We start from the raw sequence: 17,765 nt of genomic DNA, 5'->3' as shown, positions 1-17,765 counted from the left end.
GAAAAATGGATAGTGGATTAGACAACTTGAGTTTTCTCATTCATTCTCTTACAATGCAGCTCAAATCAAGGGTAATCAATATGCAGACCCCACATATTTTTTTCTTGAAATGTTTATTCCAAAATCCACCCCATTGAAACAAAGTCTCCCTTCAGAGGCTGGTATCTTTTCTTCCCCCTTTCACTTGTGTCTCAGATCTGTGGTAATATGTTTGAGGAAAGATTCTCTAAAATCATTATTGGCAAATGATTAGAAAATGAAAAATCCCAACTAGCTTCCCTCCCCTTTAGCCCCAAATATTCCCCAACCCTAAACATGTCAACCGCGAGAGCGCAAGACTTGGTTTCTTTTACCCTTAATGCTTACATTTAATTTTGAAGCACAACATTGGAGATTGACTCTAAGTTAGCAACAAAAAAATATATATTTACAATTTCTTCAAACAAACCAACAAAACCAAAGAAAAGAAAAACACAAAATAACAACCAAACCCTTTTAGACAATAGTGACTTTCTTAGGGAGTTTTATTTAGGGAGCATGTTTGTCTTCTTTTGTTTCTTTTTTTAAATCACCAAGTGATTTTATATATAATTTTTTTCTTTCCTTTGTGTCACCGCTTGCCCTCTGAAGTGGTGATCAGTTTAGGCAATGAAGTTTCACAATTACTTTTAAGTCTCTTAAGCCACAGTCATTTGAGGGCCATTTCTGAGAAGGCTGTAGGATAATAAAGCCTAAACTCACAACAATACCCTCCCCGATCAGTCTGCTGATGCTTTTTCATCCCTCTTGCCGCAGGACGAGATTCCTCCCAGACTAATGCTCCTGTCATGCCAACTTGCTGCAGTTCAGCACTTCTCAGGCTGATCAATGCACATGGAGTTATGAAGGTGCTCCCACTTTTGAGAAAACAAAAACACAAAATACCCAGAGTGTAGAAAACTCAATGTGGGAGTTATCTGGGCAGATGCACTTGAATCTCCTATTTATGGCTATTCTCACCTTTCTCTTGGAAACAAACAAACAAAAAAAAAGCACAAAAAGATTGGTTCTACAATTTTTTTTTCCCACAGGAGCCAACACAACAAGGCAGAAAGTTTCCACTTCTAGGAGATCAGTGGGCATTTTTGCAGAAAAAAAAATTCAATTTGCAGCAAAGCTCCTGTATATTGAGGCACTCTGGAACTCATCACACTAGCATTGTCCTCTTGGCAAAGAAGCCTGCTCCTCATATGGAAGTGAGGGGGGAACCATTGGATTTCAGTAGATCTAAATGTATCTCCCTCACCCCATCCCCAATAGTGCAGGGGAAATCAGTCTTCCCCGAGGCTCAGTTGCCACAGCATTCAATGCAAATTAGGCTGGGCGATTTGGAGAGTTATGGGTGGATTCCTCCCCCTCCCTTATTGCTTCAGAAGCAGCAGCAAGGGTGCACTGGGTCTTCCTCCAATTCTGGAACCACTCTCCTCCTTTTCCCTTGCTGCGCAGACACTGGAGAGCTGCTTTTTTGCCATTTGAAGATCAGAGGGGGAGGCAAGGGGGAGGGCAGTCCAATTTGTGCTATCACTACGGGGAAGAGAGCAGAGTGCAAAGTGTGCATTCAAACCCTGACAAACTCAGACAGCTGGAAGGAGTGTCCAGTCACTCAAGCAGGGGAAAATAAAATAGGGATCCAAAATATTACCTTTCTTTCTAAAGTGCAAAAAGCTCTCTGCTGCCCAAGAGAGAAGTTCTTTGGACCGGCCATTCATTGCAAAGGAAGAGAGGCAGCTAATGGAGCATTAACCCGTCTTCCAGCTCAAGAGCCAACAGTTATGCACCCCCCCAGGATGTAGGCATTTGTTCTAGCCAGCATCTCTAAGAATGCTAATTTCAGCAGACATACGGAACAATAGAGACCATTTCTGCTGGTGTTAGAAATCCCAATGGATGCCCCTGAAGCCTTCAAGCTATACTGCAGCTTTTTCTCTACACAAATGCTGCCGTCTTTTCATAGCAGGAAAGGTAGAACATGCTTGTCTTGACACCTTCTCCCTTTTCTGGGATAATCTAGGATAAGAACACGGCTCCCTTATTCTGAAAGTTCCGCCATCCCCTCACTAGCTTTAAGCTGGGAGACGCCTGCAAGCTAAACTGAGGGCACACGGAGAGACCCTCACCGCAAAACAGGCATCCCTACTGCTGACACTGCAGCTCTGAGTAATCAGCACAAAGCAGTAGCTGCCCGTTCAGCTGCTGGTGAGTGAAAAAAAGGAAGCTTAGCAGAATGTGGTGGGCAAGAGCAGTTACTCTCAAGTCTTAGTAACTCTGAAGACTTAGTAACAAATTGTATACCAAGACAGTACAGAAACAGGGAACAGAAATGCACCTGTTTTACACTACCCAGGTCAAGTTTCCCATAATCTGATGAGGAAGTATAATCTGTTTTCACAGGATTTATGAGAAGGGAAAAAGGTGGAGAGAAAAGGTCATGTTCCCCCTGAAAAAGTGGCTACAAAAATTAGAGCATGTAGCTGACGAGCAAGTACCCCAACAAGAGCGATTGTCCATCTCTTCTTGCTGCCACTTACTCAACTGCCTGGTGGGATTTTCTGGTTTACAGAAGTCCCAAGTAGAGGAGTGTCATTGCAATCACAATCAGGCTGGCATCTCTCCTGACTGTAGAGATGGGGTAAACTGAGGGAGGATCTGCTCTCCAAGAGGGGTCTGTCTGGGATTTTTCCTTCTCTTCAGTCTTTCTGTGGCAAATTTCTAGCTGATTTTTTGGATCAGCTTTTCATCTGACAGGCAATAGAGGCTGTTGATTGACAGGTCTGAAATGAAGTGCTCGCAGGCCTTACGGGTGATCTGTTTGCAGCCACGCAGATCTATCAGAGTGACATTAGAGATGCGTCGCAGGTACAGCAGGGACTGGTCTGTGAGCTTATTGCAACCTATGGAAAGTAAGGCAGTATGACACATATAATATTCATTTCTTTATCCAATTTTTATCCTGCCTTTATTACTTTGTAACTTAAGGTGGCAAACAAACATAATACTCCTTTTATACCACCTATTTTCCCCACAACCCTGTGACGTGAGTTAAAGAGTGACTGGCCCAGTCACCCAGCTGGCTTTCATGCCTATTTTGGGACTAGAAATCATTTCCTAATTTTTAGGCCAGCACCCTCACCACCACACCAAACTGGCTCCCATGCTCACTTCTTCAATGTGTTAAATATTACAGAGCAGGAGAGATATAAATGCACAAACAGTACTGAAGCACACATTTAAAGGGTGATTCTCCACTAGCTGTTCCTAATCTTTCACACAGTCTGATCTCCAGATCAGTTAAGCGTCTAACAGAACAGTTCTTCAAGCTGACATAATAATTAGCAATTAGACAAGCTGTTATGGAATGACCATTTTGTTAGGGATTATTTTCCTTCTGGGGTATATGTCAACTTTTGATTGAATGTGGATGTGCAACAATCAGTAAAATGCTTGTACTATATATGGAATTTAATTTTAACCTGTTACTTCAAATGAATTTCTTAAAAATATTTATAATTGAATACTACTATCCAAGTTCAAATACATGCAGATTAAGTTTTATCTCTGGTGACTGTTTTGCTACATCCACATTTAATAAAGACTGGAGGAAAAGCCCGTGAAATATGGAAGGTCACCATCTGCTTGAAATTGCCCTCTTCTGCAACCATAGGGGGAAAAAAACCTAGAGGCCATTCAGGGTAGTGGTTCTTGCCAGGGCAGAGATGTATTTTGAAAAAGTGCAAGTGCACATACCTGCCATATTAATTTCAGTGAGTGAGTTTCGTGTGGAAGATCCAACAGCTGTTAACAGGTTGGCTGACTGGTCTGTAAGGTGATTGCAGTGACTAAGATCAAGTCGTGAGAGCGCAGGCATGTGGCGAATGATGAGCCGGAGTGTGGCATCAGTAATATCCAGCCCGGCCAATCGGAAGTCTATCATGTTACGAAGTTTGCTGCGATTGTCTTGACCTATGATATAATACATAACAACATTGAAAGGGCACAAAAAACAAACATATATTTCAGCCCCAAACTTCCCCTTTTAATTCTCTTACTCATTAGCAATCTGTCTGCCACCCATAAACTATACAGAAATTCCTGCTGTATGAAAATGGCAAACAAACATACTGGGTTTATCTGATGGAGGTGTCAGCAAGTCCCGAATCTGAGGATCCTTGATTCCTACTGCCCACCGAAGATCGAGGGTCCTGAGAAGGGGGCAGGTAGAGGTACTGAGAGCAGATACTGCTGACCAGGAGCAGCCTGCCAAGATGAGGTCTTTGAGGCCTGTTGAAAAATGACAGACAGACAGACAGATGCATGTGAAAATATTTTGTATAACTTTCCGTAGCTGTTTGGAAATCATTTTCCATATTTATTTCCAGGACTCTAATTACTAGGCTTCTACTTTGAACCTTCATTCCAGGTTATAAATAGTCTGAGGCAATAGTTGACCATTGCTGGGGTCCACAGAATAAGAATGATATCTGTATTATAAGAACAATGCTTCTTTGATAATCCATTAACATTTGCCTCACATCTCCTTAAGTAACACCAGCTGCCTGCAATTAGTGCAGGTTCGCATCCCACCAGGCTCAAGGTTGACTCAGCCTTCCATCCTTCCGAGGTAGGTAAAATGAGGACCCAGATTGTTGGGGGCAATTAAGCTGACTTTGTAATAATGCCGCTTGGGGTGTGTGTGAAAGCCCTAATAAGCAGGCATATACATAGAATGAAGGCTACTGCTAAGCTTGTAAGCCGCCCTGAGTCTTCAGAGAAGGGTGGGATATAAATGGAATTAAAATAAAAAATAAATAAAAATTAAGAGTTAGGCCACGTAACAAATCTCTTTGGGAAAGCAAAGGAACGCTATATTCAGAATCCTAAAATGTATTCGCAACCAATCTTAGTCATCGACTATCACATGAGAGCAATCTGTTCAATGGGGAACCTTTAACGTGAGGCTATGACAGAAAGATGCATCCAACCTAATAAAGGCACTTACCTGGTAATCTGTTGATGAGCCAGGTAAGCTGTTTTCTAGAAATATTGGTCCAGCTGAGGTCAAGGCTGACTGGTTGCCTCCTGATTATACCACCAAGAGCCATGGGTGTGATGGATTTGTATCTGCTTAAGTCAATCTTCGTCCATAATCTCCTATCACCGCACCTATCAAGTATATTGACTTAGATATAGAACGTACTTCCCTACATCGCTTATATATACTTAAACAGTTCCTGACAAATCTGCAACAGCTATCTTTTGGGGCAAGACTAAGGTTATCACAGCGTAGTGGATCAATATTTTCTTTGAAACAAAGTCTAGATAGGAAAGGGATAGCTTGAACTATGATATGGATATGTAGCTTATTTTTTTCTGTCTTGGCCCTAGTTACCTTCCATTTCTTCGCCATATATATTTATTTATGCTTTTATTTTTGATATGTGAAAGTTAGGTTTTTCTATTTACTAAGATAAGTTTGGACATGGTCTTTTACAGTAGTTAGATCACTGCTGTACAATAATCCTTCAAACAGTGCATTTGCATCTATGAAGCTTTGTAGTGATTAGAACAATTTTGTCTGGATAATCGTTGACACATTTACTCCCTCCCAATCCCTATAGATGATAGATAGATGGATGTTCACTACATATAAAAATATCTTATTCAAAGCACGAAGACAGAGAACTGGAGAAAGTCAAAATGATGGCTCATGCTTGCTGTTTGAAGTGAAATATAAACCTAGCAGACAACTTTCTCTCCTAAAAAGTAAAGAAGGGAACTAGAGGATCAGCCATATTGAACTTAATTCTCACTAACAAGAGATGAAATGATAAAAGGTATTGAAACCACAGAAACCTTGGGGGGGGGAGTGACCGTGCAATATTGGAATTCAACATTATGCAAGCACAAGTGATAGAACACAGTCAAACTAGAGGCTTGGACTTTAAGAGAGCTAATTTCAACAAACTTAGAGAGAGTTTGGGAAGGATTCAATGGATGAGAATCCTCAAGGGGAAATATAAACCAGTTCCTGTGGCAGGTTGAGATAGGATGTTTTTCCCCCAACAAAGAGACTGAAGAAGCAGGTCTGGAACTTATGCAGAGACCAAAGAATTGTGTAGCAATACACCCAGATCGAATATTTCAGTTGAAGAGATTTGTAATGTGAGCTCATACAAATTCTCAGTGTATAGCTACATATTCCAGTATTAAGTACTGTACTTAAAAGCTCATAGCTAGCTTTTTTCACTGAAAGAAGACTATGAACAAAGAATCAAAGCAAAGTTCTTTAAATATAATTTGCTGATAGAACAGAAACATCTTTACTTTGATTTATAAACACCTGAACACAAAACTCAGAATTCAGGGAGTTTAAAATGCACCAGATGGCAGTCCTCCTTAGAATATTATAAGATATTTAAGTCATGCCTAGACTGTGACATGTAAAATAATACACGAGATCAGCCCAGAATATATGCTTCCAATGAACATGATTCCATATTTAGCTATTACTAGCAAAAGCAGTTGCTTATTACCTGTACATTTTTTCCAAATTGTCACCTGAGCATGGAGGCAATATGTACACATCACTCATTGTGTATAGGCAAACACTGTTGCATTAATATCTTTGTTCCTTTTTTGTATCCCCATTTCTGTTTATACATAAATCTGTCAGTTGAGGCCCAGCAAATACAACCTGATCTAAGTTTTTTTTTGGGGGGGGGGGGTATGCAAGGATTGCGTAAGACACTATGAAAAATAAAGGCATTACAGAAATGAGCGGTAAAAGCTGCTCTGGCGGTAATTTCTGTACACTTACCATTTGTACCAGGTTTTGCATACACGCATACATTCACAAAGCTCCTTGCGAGTAAGGTATCGGAAGACAGACATCCATACTTCCTTTTGCATCCAGATTTCCTCAACATCTGATGCCCTGCCCCCCTGTCCATTTAGCCTGGCTGCCCCATTTTCCTCAGCATTCTCTTCTTCTTCATCTGCACTTTCATCTTCCTCTTCCTCCTCTGCTGCTTCTTCATCTCCACCCCGCTGGGGTGTCCTGGCTGAACTTTGGCGCATGACCACACGGGGGGAGTGTCTCAGATTAGTGGAGGCAGTGATAGCCTGCAACTTGGGTACAATTGAAGTGCCATGCACGTCTTTGGTAGGTCTTTGCAATGTGACCGTGAGATATGAACCATGAAGCTTGGCTTTTTCAACCTCTGAAAGCTCTTTCTTGCCACTAGGGTTGTTTTCCTTTTCCCGCACAACTGTACGTTCTGTGCCCTGTAGTCGAAGCAGCTGACGTCTCTTAAAGCGTTCATCCCGACTGGCACCATGATGATCACTAGGACCCGCCCCTGGAGAGGACCGCGTCACTATGCTTCGAGGTGACACAGGATCATGGATCAGCTGCAGCATTGGGGTAGGAGAGTGGGGTGGTGGAGTCAGAGGTTCCTCACAGCTACGCAAGGGACGCAAGACTTTGGCTTGAACTGTGTCATCATCACCATCATCCATTTTCCGTTTCTAAAAAGTGAATGATATTATCATTTAAATAGCAAATAGCAGGAGTCTGGGCCTTGCAATTAATGCTACAGATCAGTAGGGATAAGTATGATAATCAAATCTTTTTCCATGGTTGCCAACCAGAAGCCTACATTTTTAAAACTAGAAAAATAAATTAGAATGGGAAATATGGACTACATTAAAAGGTTGATGGTTGGGGTTCCTAGTGCAACGCTAAGTATACTAAAGCATCAGCAGAGATTGAGAACTCCCTCTTTGCACCGTGATGCTTTCAATTAAAAAAATACTAAATGTGTCTTTTCCCTTAGGGAAAGTGCAAGGATAGCAGTATAATGTGTGATATTGAGAGCAAAAGGAGAAAAGACAGGCTGCATCATCACTCTTCACTTCCTGTGTGCACAGAAAGGAAGCAGAGATACAAGTTATGTGGCTGGAACATGAAGAAAAGGAAGCACAAAGAGGGCACACTACTGCACTTAAGAGGCTTGTGCTGCCTCAGTGAAAAGACCTGCCAATTCCTTAGCAGGAATAACCTGCTAAATTACCAGCTCTGCAAACACAGCTGCTATAGAATTTTCAGAGTTTTGAGAATGCTTGATTATAAGTACAGAAGAAAGGCTCTGTATTATTTGTTGAGAGCATTATTTTTATCCCGTTTTTCCCTTAGCAGAGTTTGCCTTTTCTTTCATTTTGTTTCCTTGCCTTTTTCCATTGTTTCTCCTTACCTCCACAGGTTTCTACTGCGGTACATTTTTATTTCCCTCCCTCATCCCTCCCCCTCCCCTGCCTTTCTGTTGTTTCCCTTCCCCTTCCTGCTATTCCCAGACAAGAAATTAGAGAGTGCAAAGCACAAAATTCCTTCCTTCCTTCTCCTTTTGTAACTGGTAATATTCACGAAAGTGATTCAAGTTGTTCCTTTACCGCTTTAACCCTTTGACATATGTGTTTAATGCACTATTAAAATTGCTCTTCTTCACAAAGATTGCCTTTCTAGCTTATATATTTTTCCCTTTGTGAAATAAAAGGGAAACAACTTGGACTTCCATCCTTGACCATTGATTAAGCGTAAGGATCTATAGATGTAATGCAAATTATGTTATTTCTGTTTCATATTAATTTCTTAACATTTAGTTCTACGGTAGAATTACACCTTATTTAGGGAGAAACTCAGAGAAATACATTGAGACCTATATTATTGCAGTCATCATTTATTTAGAACACTTCTATATCTGCCCATCTTTCAGCCAACTCTGGGTGGCTCTTGATCAAAAATTAAGTCATATAAAATCATTTTAAAAATAATAAAAAACAACCTGTCAATACATAAAATATTACGACAATAAAAATCTGGTGCCAATCCCTGTTAATGTGCCATTATCGAATTCTCTCCCTACACTTCGGGGGGGAAAGCCAGGTCTTTAGAGCCTTACAGAAAGCTAAAAGGGTGGAAGCCTGTCAAAATTCAGGGGACAAGATGTTCCACAGGGTAAGGGCTGCCATGGAAAAGACATGCTTTCTAGCTCCCATTAAATTTGTGGGAAGGGACCAGGAGCGTCCTGACCTATCTGACTTAGTTGGACTAGCACCGTGTTTCTCCAAAAATATGACCTGGTCTTATTTTGATTTGGCCTTCAAAAGAGGCCCCAGGCCTTATTTTCGTGTGTGTGTGTGTGTGTGTGTGTGTCTTTTCCATGGTTTTACCTCACAGCAGCGGCACTGACAGCCCCGCTCAGCCGGCCCACTTCTTCTGCGGCTGCCCGCATGCGTCGCCCCCCCAGCCTCCATTCGCTGTCAAGAGGCCTTCAGGAAATGCTTCTGCAGCTGAGAACGGAGCTCTGGATTGATGCATGCGGCGCTCCCGGGCCTGCATTTCACCATCAGAGCCTTCTGGAAAGGACCGGCGAGGTGAGGCAGATGTCGATTCATGGGAGGCCTGGCTGCAACGGTAAGCGGGTGCGGCTCCACCCCAGCTTGATTTTTAGGCGTGCACCTTGCCCCCAAACTTATTTTGTGAGTAGGGCTTACATCAGGCCCACGCCCCAAAATCAAGCTAAGGCTTACTTTGGGGGAAACACAGTAGATACCCTTAGGGAAAGGCGGTTCCTGCAGATAACTTGGCTTCATGCCATATGTATGGTGCTTTAAAGATGATGACTGGTACATTTATTTCCACCTGGAAATGAACTGGAAGCTAGTGCAGCTTGCACAACAGAAGTGCTATGTGGGCACACCTATGAATACCCATTACTATCCGCAATGCCGTATTCTGGACCAGTTGAAGCATTGTGGTAATCTAGATGGGAAGTGATTAAGGCATGAATGATGTGAGCAAAGCCTCCTGGTTCAGGAAAGGATGCAACTCATTTGTTCATGATAAATTCTTCAGGTTTTTAAGGAAAGCACATTCCACTACCTGTTCTATATGGCAGAGGTCCCCAACCTTGTCCACTTTATGACTTGTGGACTGCTGGCTGAGGAATTCTGGGAGCTGAGATCCACAAGTCATAAAGCGGCCAAGGTTGGGGGACCCCCGCTACATGAAGTCCTAACTTCCCCCTAACTAATTTTTGAAGAATTTACTTGAAAAACTACCTATCTTCCATACTATCTGCTTGGCCTGATTCAATCTGGCAGGACTGGTAGACCCCAGAAGTGTACCTTTTCTGTAGTGGTACCTGTTTGCTGGGATACGATTCCACCTCCAAGATTCAAACAACCCCCACTTTATTGATATTTCAAAGGGCCCTCAACATACGGCCCTTTGCCCAGATCTTTGGTGAGACGATTGACGCTCCATTGCTTCCTCTTCCTTGTTGCCATCCAAATTTTTCTCTGCCATCTTTCTTTTTTTCTTTTGCATTTCTTGTTTTGTTACATTTGAAATGTTTTTAACAATTTGTTAACCATCCAAAGTTTCTGGGAGTTGAGTGTCCTATAAATTTAACTGACGGTGACTAGAACCACCTTTCTTCCAAAAACCCTTTAATTCACTTGAATACAATATTTTTTCTTCTTCCAATTGGCCTCAAATTATCTGTACTGATCATACAAATGTGTATTTTACCATATTTAACCAAAATTTAAAGCGATATATGCTCAAGACTATCTATGCCGAGGTACAAAATATAACTAGGAAGTTTCAATAGTGTATAGCATATGTGAAAAGCAAGCCAATTATTCTTCCAGACTGATATAAAACACAGCTTCTTTGAGTCGCTAGTTTAACATACAGATTAGGAAGATGCTACCGGTACTTTTTTTTGTCAACATTTAATTCTCCAGCAAATATTCAGGGTATGAGCCAAGTTCTTCCCTTGCTGAACAATACTTCACATACAGTATGTCATAATCAATGGCTCCTACAAGGACTCCTTACTACTATAATCTGAGTTACTTAGGACTGGAATGAAGTATTGGAGGACCACCCAGAGGGCAAATATTCTCCTATTTGGAAATAGCTCTTGTAATGCTCAAAAAAGGATCACCACCTTGGATAGTTTTCACTAGAGGGATCTTTGTTAGGGGTAGCAGGCGCAACAGCCCAACTTTGCAGCTTCTGCACTGTCATGTATTCACTATTTAATAGCTGGATGCTGATCTCCCCTGGGCAAAATGTCATAATTTACTATATACCCAACTCTCTGTAGATGCCAGGAAGGTCTTATGACTAAGCTGTGAAGCAATCTGCTTATTATGAACAATGCACAGTATCTCGTGCTCATTACTAGATGCTGATATTTTCCGCAATAGCAACCAAAAGCTCACTTGTGAGTACTATGCACTTCCTGGAAACTGTTCTCAATGCACATAAATCAAGATGCTGCACAAATCTCACCTCCCCAGTCATAAAAGCTACATGAAATACATGTAGTCCTCAACTTACAACAGTTCATTTAGTGACTATTCGAGATTACAAGGCACTGAAAAAAGTGACATGACGGTTTACCACACTTATCATCATTGTAGCATCCCCATCATCACGTGATTTACATTTGGATACTCAACAAGTAGTTCATATTTATGACAGTTGCAGGGGTCATGGGATCATCTTTTGCTACCTTCTGACAAGCAAACTCAATGGGGAATCAAAATTCACTTAACAACCGTGTTACTAATTTAAGAAATGTAGCAACAAAGGTTGTAAAATGGGACAAAACTCACTTAACAAACTTGTCACTTAGCAACGTAAATTCTGGGCTCAATTTTGGTGGTAAGTCAAGGGCTACCTGTACTGAGCCCCTCCACATTTGTCTTGTTACTCAAGAGCAGCATACAATGCACAACCAATTAAAAAATACCACTTACCTGGCCTTTCTCTGCCTCATCTCCCTTATAACACTTTGGGCATTCCCAGCAATTTGGCAATTCCTCGTTCAGTAGCCCTTCCCCATCCATCTAAAGAGGAAAGAAACTTGGCAATAATTTGCAACATGACTCATGTTGGTGTCATTCTTATGGCAAAGTAAATCAAGTTGCCTGTATGGAATTTAGAGCTCCTCACCTGTAAACAGCCAGGATGAACAATTTCATTGCAGATGCAGCACTCCATTAGTTTCTTGTGAAACTCCTGGGAATCTTCATTCTTATCTACCTCTCCACAAAGTGCGCATGTGACAGAATGAGGCAGTCTGGGCTACAAAATAAAACAAAAAATCATACCAGAACGTTCTATCTGGACTTCAAGGAATAGCTTTGGATTTGGATTCTGGGATATTTTCAAAAAGAATCCCAGGCTTCATCCCCTTCATTTGCACAAATCAAAGTTTACTTCTTTCACCAAGGCAACCAGTTTTTCTCCTCCTGTAGCATTACTTACCGCCAAACATTGCCTTAAGATACAAGACTGTTTCATGCGACCAGGCCCTCCAAATTTCTTCATATCTCTGCAGTAATGACACATGCCACATTCACCCTGCAGGCAGGCCTTGCATTTACGACATCGCACCCGCCTTCTTCGTGCACCAGATACTATAGGAGAGACTGTGGGTCTCACAGTCGCAGGTCGTGGAGCTGGTTTCATGGTATGGGGCTTGGTGATAGGGATGGCAGGTAATCTTAACTTTGGCCGAGTCTGAAGCTTGAGCTGTCAGTGGGAAAAACAGTATTAAATCTAGAGGTTCACAGAATACCAAAGATCCATTTTCTGAGAAGACCACAATGCAATATGCAGAGGCATTCAGTTGCAGAATAGCTCCAAACATGGGAACAGAAAAAAAAAACAATGCATGGAAAGGGAAAGGGGTTAGGAGTTTTCTCCCAAAGATAAGATGTCTAAATAACAGGATTATTTTATCATTAACTAATTCTAACTTTTAGCAATGATAACTCCTAGAAATCAACACTTTAAAAATACTGCTAGGTACATTATCCTTCATTTTATTTTCTGCAATGCATTCCTACAGTCATGGGCATTTGTAGGAATAAAGGGAGCAGCAAGAGTCTGTTTCTTGGTTTTTAAATTGAAATAAGAGGCTGGATTTAACAAAACAACACAGTGGAAGGATTTATATTTTCAACACAAATTTTCTAGTTATTAGAACAAGTATAGTGAACCATTATTTTTACCTTATCCCTCTTCGGCCACTGGACAATAGGGATTCCAGTAAGTGCCAGTTTGGGATCACTGTTTGAATACTCTTCAAGCAATAGCTATAGCAGAACATAGAAAATAAAAATATACATTTAAACTTTATATAGAATTTTAAAATTATTCAATACACTTTTAATAGTCATCCTTACAGTAACTTATTGTAAAGATAAATCGTCCCATATATTAATGAAGATTTTGCATAATGCTACTCCTAATCTACATCAACTATTGAAAGCATATACCATCTTCAGTTAAAAAAAAACCAAAAACTTGTGCAGATATATGGACTTTCTTTACAATCCCATTTTTATTGTTTCCATACTGTTACAGAAAGGAATGTCTAATGCACCAATGCTGAACTATTGTGATTAGACTTACTTTTAACCCTAAAACAGACAATTTGATCCTAAAATTCAACAGCAATTAAGGCTAATTTTTCTAATAATGTTGCTCTAATGTTCATCTGTCTTTCTCATATAGCACTAAATAACCTGAGTCACCAGTCTGTTGCTCAGTGTTAGCAGCACGTGGCTAAAATCATAGGTGACTTTGCATCTCTTCCTAAATGGCTTTTCCTCGTTTCCGATGCTTCTGTTGTCCACCCCACATCCACCCACACTTGATTGCCGTTTCAGATGTGCTTTATTTACTTGGGGTTACTATGGTTACATTATTGGCATTGCCTTGTGCAGGGAGTGCAGTGTTTCTTGCAGCCAAGAGGGAAAGAACACTGCATGGGCTGGGCTTGCTCTTGCTGGCACTTACCAATGCAAGGAATTCATATTCCCATACGAAGCCTCTGCTGTGAAACATCTATTAGTATGACAGACTTTAAAATTGCCCCAAGATTTAGGGGAAACCAACACTGAGGATTTAAACCAAATATAAACACACCTTCTAATCCATCTGATTAATAGATTGCTCTAAGTAATGAACATGTATGCAACAAAAGAAGAAACGGAATTCTCCTACTCCTGAATCTGTAATCATGCAGACTATCACCTTTATACAATGACAAATATGAATCTATTCAAAGAAAGGATTTTGATAACACATTTTATTTACAGATATAGAAATAAGCAACAATTTAAGTGATGTTTAAATGCGAACATGAAACTTGCAAAATAAAAACTAGAAACTAATTAGGCAGGGCTATTTCCTTATGACACAGAAACTATATATACTGTTTAGCCCAAACCAGTAATCCTTAAGCAGATCATACTTTTCCCCTAATAAAATAGAAGGCAGGAAAAAGAAATGTTCCCTTTCACCTTTGGCTGACTAAGTCAAGGGGAAGAAACCCCTGTTTAAAATTTTGGAACCACCTCACGTATAAAATTGAACAGACATATGTGAAGAGCTTCAAAATTAAAATAAAATGGCATTTAGCAATAATACACAATCGGTAACAAAATCTGCCAATCAGATAATGCAGCGATGGTGGTTATCTGGTTCAAAGATATAATAAAAGCATACTCGCAACTGGCACGGATTAAAATCATATGTGCATGTCACAATAAAGTTGTGTCCTTTGGATTGCTATACCGATGACACAATTTTCCCTAGTGCACATCGTGGACAGAAATTAAAGGTCAAGGACCATTCTCCACCGAAACATTTATAATTTAAAGAACGGAACCGAAGCCTTTCATGAATTTTTTTTTTACGAGACCTACATTTTACTTTTTGCTTTATTTTTAGGAAGTTACAAAGCAGCTGATGATCCCGTAGAACTCAATTTTAAAAGCCGACGTAAGCTTCCAACCTAAGAGCAAACGTCTATGTTCGAAAAAAAACATCTGCGTGTTTTAACAAAAACTTAATTGGGTTTAATTTTTTAACGGATTTTTTTTATCCGCCCTGCTTTGCAGCTGTTTCCCCACCCTTCAAGAAAAAAAAAAAAAACCCGTGGGTGGCAGGAAGTGACTGTCGCGGCTAGTCCAGCAGAACGTGCAGTCTCCAAGCCCCGCCCTCTCCCTTACGGCACATATTTAAGAGGAAAGGTCGGCATTCGAGGGCACGAACGCGCATGCTGCTCAGGGCAAAAGGCGGCGGCGGCGGCGGCGACAGAAACGCAAAACTCCTTCAGTCAGAGGCGTGTAAGCTCTGCAAGACGAAAAACACCCGGTTCCGCCAATTCCCACGGGCCTTTAGAAAGACCCCAGTCCAGGGGTCGGCAACCTCGGCTCTTTTATGACTCGTGGACTTCAACTCCCAGAATTCCTGAGCCAGCATAGCTGGCTCAGGAATTCTGGGAGTTGAAGTCCACGAGTCATAAAAGAGCCGAGGTTGCCGACCCCTGCCCCAGTCGAAGGCAAAAGGGTGAAGAGAGAAAAGGGTTAGAGAGAGAGAGAGAGAGAGAGAGAGAGAGAGAGAGAGAGAGAGAGAAACTGCGGTGGAACTACGGTTAAGAACATTTCGCCGCCCTGAGTCCTTCGGGAGAAGGGCGGCATACAAATCTAATCAATCAATCAATCAATCAATAAATGTCAAATATCCAACGCATCGCAGGCCAACTTAAGAGAAGTAAAAAGTACGGGGGTCTCGCTGCCCTCCAAAGCCAAGCTCAAAAGGCCTCGTGTTTCCCGTTCTAATCAAAGAACAACACCCCCTCCCTCCCCCCCCCAAAAAAAACGCAGACGAGTACCCTGAAAGAAAAAGAAAAAAACCCCGCAGGTAAAAAACAAAACAAAAAAAAAACCTCGATCAAACGCTCTCCGCGAGAACGCAAAGAAACCCGGCTCGTTCGGCAGAAGCCCACTCCCGGATCCCTGAACCCAGCCCGCCCCCCCCACCCCCGCAGTTCCGGGATCTGCCTGACCTTTTTGCGCGCTCCGTTCCGCTGAAGCTGCCCGGAGTCTCGCAGGAAGTTTTTCCTTTAGTCCCTTTGTTTTCTAGTCCGCCCGGTTACCGCTTCGCTTTCGATCTTTTTTCCCCCTGCCCCCCTCCCCCCACGCCCGCCCGCCCCCGAGGTACAATGGGTTCCCATACAATCCTCGAGTTTCTTCCCGGCGAGAGGATTTCGGACAAAACCGGCCGCTTTTACAACTCTTTTGTCAGCCCGAGCCAGCTGCCTCGCCGGAGCATGCTCCTTCCAGAAGAAGCCTTTCGGCGGAAGCTTCCTCTTTGCCTTTGCAAACAATGCTGCTGCGTCACCCGCATGCAGTTCCCAGCAATGCTTTGCAACGGAAGATGGCAGGAGAGGAGAAAAAAAAAAAAAAAAAGGGAGGCCGAGCGAGCCAGCCGAAGAACAGAACGGAAAGCCGTTCTGCTGCAGAGTCGGGAGGGCGGGGGGGAGGGGAGGGGGGGGCTGGACTAAGCGGCTGGCTGCTTGCTAATTGGTCGAAGCCGACTCCCTTTCCCCTCCCCCATGGCTGCAATTGGAGAATCCGGGGCCAGCCGCCCGAAGGGCTGACTGAGGCAGACTTGAGAGAAAAAAGAACAGAGAAGCTTTTTTTTAACCCGTTCTCTGGATTGCTGCAGCTCTCTCTCTCTCTCTCTCTCTCTCTCTCTTTCTCTCTCTCTCTTTTTTTCTCTCTCTCTCTCTTCCCCTTGCCCGCCCGCCCTTGCATCGCTATTTTGGTCACAAGCAAATTCCTCTCAATAAGGCTGCCTTTCAACAGTAACAATGGCTGTTTTTTTGGTTTTTAACCGCCTAGATTAGAACGTGAAAAAAAAGTCTCGATCCGTGAAACGGCAGAGAGGAAACGACTATTCTTACACCGGAGCCGTTCAGCTGCTTTCTATTTAAAATGTGAGCTTAAAGACCGCACAGAAAGCTCGTCAGAAAAGTGAAACCGGCGCCTGACAATTTTTCAGGGTTGTGTAATCTTGCTCGTCAATCGACGTTTTCAGAATTCAGCGCAAACTTGCGATACAGGCTATTAAAAAGACAAGTTGGTGTTGTATACTAGCCAAACAGGTACTGCTGGATGGTACCTTGTGTTACTGGTTCCCTGAACTGGGTGTTTAAAATGTTTGCTGGTATCTTTGAAAGGCTGAAATGGATAAACGTGATTTAACAAACATCTCTAGACAGCAGACTAAAAAGCAGAGACATCACCCTGTCAACAAAAGTGCGTATAGTCAAGGCTATGGTCTTCCCAGTTGCAATGTATGCCAGTGAAAGCTGGACCATAAAAAAGGCTGAGTGCCAAAGAATGGAGGCTTTTGAACTCTGGTGCTGGAGAAGACTCCTGCGAGTCCTTTGGACTGCAAGGCGATCAAACCGGTCAGTCCTAGAGATCAACCCTGACTGCTCTTTAGAAGGCCAGATCCTGAAGCTAAAACTCAAATACTTTGGCCACCTAATGAGAAGGAAGGACTCACTGGAGAAGAGCCTAATGCTGGGAAAGATTGAGGGCAATAGAAGAAAGGGACGACAGAGAATGAGGTGGCTGGATGGAGTCACTGAAGCAGTAGGCGTGAGCTTAAATGGACTCCAGAAGATGGTAGAGGACAGGAAGGCCTGGAGGAACGTTGTCCATGGAGTTGCGATGGGTCGGACACGACTTCGCAGTTAACAACAACAAAAAGATATGGACATATAATGCTTCTATCCCAAGCAATGCAACAATAGATCTTAAATGCCTATGTTACAGGGTCTAATGCT

General features: G+C 42.2%; 1 protein-coding gene across 4 annotated transcripts in view; it reads right to left on the bottom strand.

The window, feature by feature from the left end:
- Positions 1-405: 405 nt before the first annotated feature.
- Positions 406-17,765, bottom strand: part of KDM2A (lysine demethylase 2A) — a 76,619-nt gene continuing 59,259 nt past the window's right edge. For all 4 annotated transcript variants that reach the window (XM_083356752.1, XM_083356753.1, XM_083356754.1 and 1 more), the window contains 9 exons: positions 13,129-13,212; positions 12,380-12,646; positions 12,065-12,196; positions 11,869-11,958; positions 6,854-7,563; positions 5,036-5,199; positions 4,159-4,317; positions 3,784-3,999; positions 406-2,930 (listed from right to left, as the gene is read on the bottom strand). In XM_083356752.1, coding sequence (XP_083212878.1) covers positions 2,749-2,930; positions 3,784-3,999; positions 4,159-4,317; positions 5,036-5,199; positions 6,854-7,563; positions 11,869-11,958; positions 12,065-12,196; positions 12,380-12,646; positions 13,129-13,212 — 2,004 coding nt within the window. In that variant the 3' untranslated portion in view covers positions 406-2,748. The remainder of the gene's footprint in view (positions 2,931-3,783; positions 4,000-4,158; positions 4,318-5,035; positions 5,200-6,853; positions 7,564-11,868; positions 11,959-12,064; positions 12,197-12,379; positions 12,647-13,128; positions 13,213-17,765) is intronic.

The sequence above is a fragment of the Vipera ursinii genome, assembly GCF_947247035.1.
Source record: "Vipera ursinii genome assembly, chromosome: 1".
Lineage (NCBI taxonomy): Eukaryota > Metazoa > Chordata > Lepidosauria > Squamata > Viperidae > Vipera > Vipera ursinii.
The sequence above is the reverse complement of the archived record's forward strand: the minus strand, read 5'-3'. Positions and strand labels throughout refer to the sequence as shown.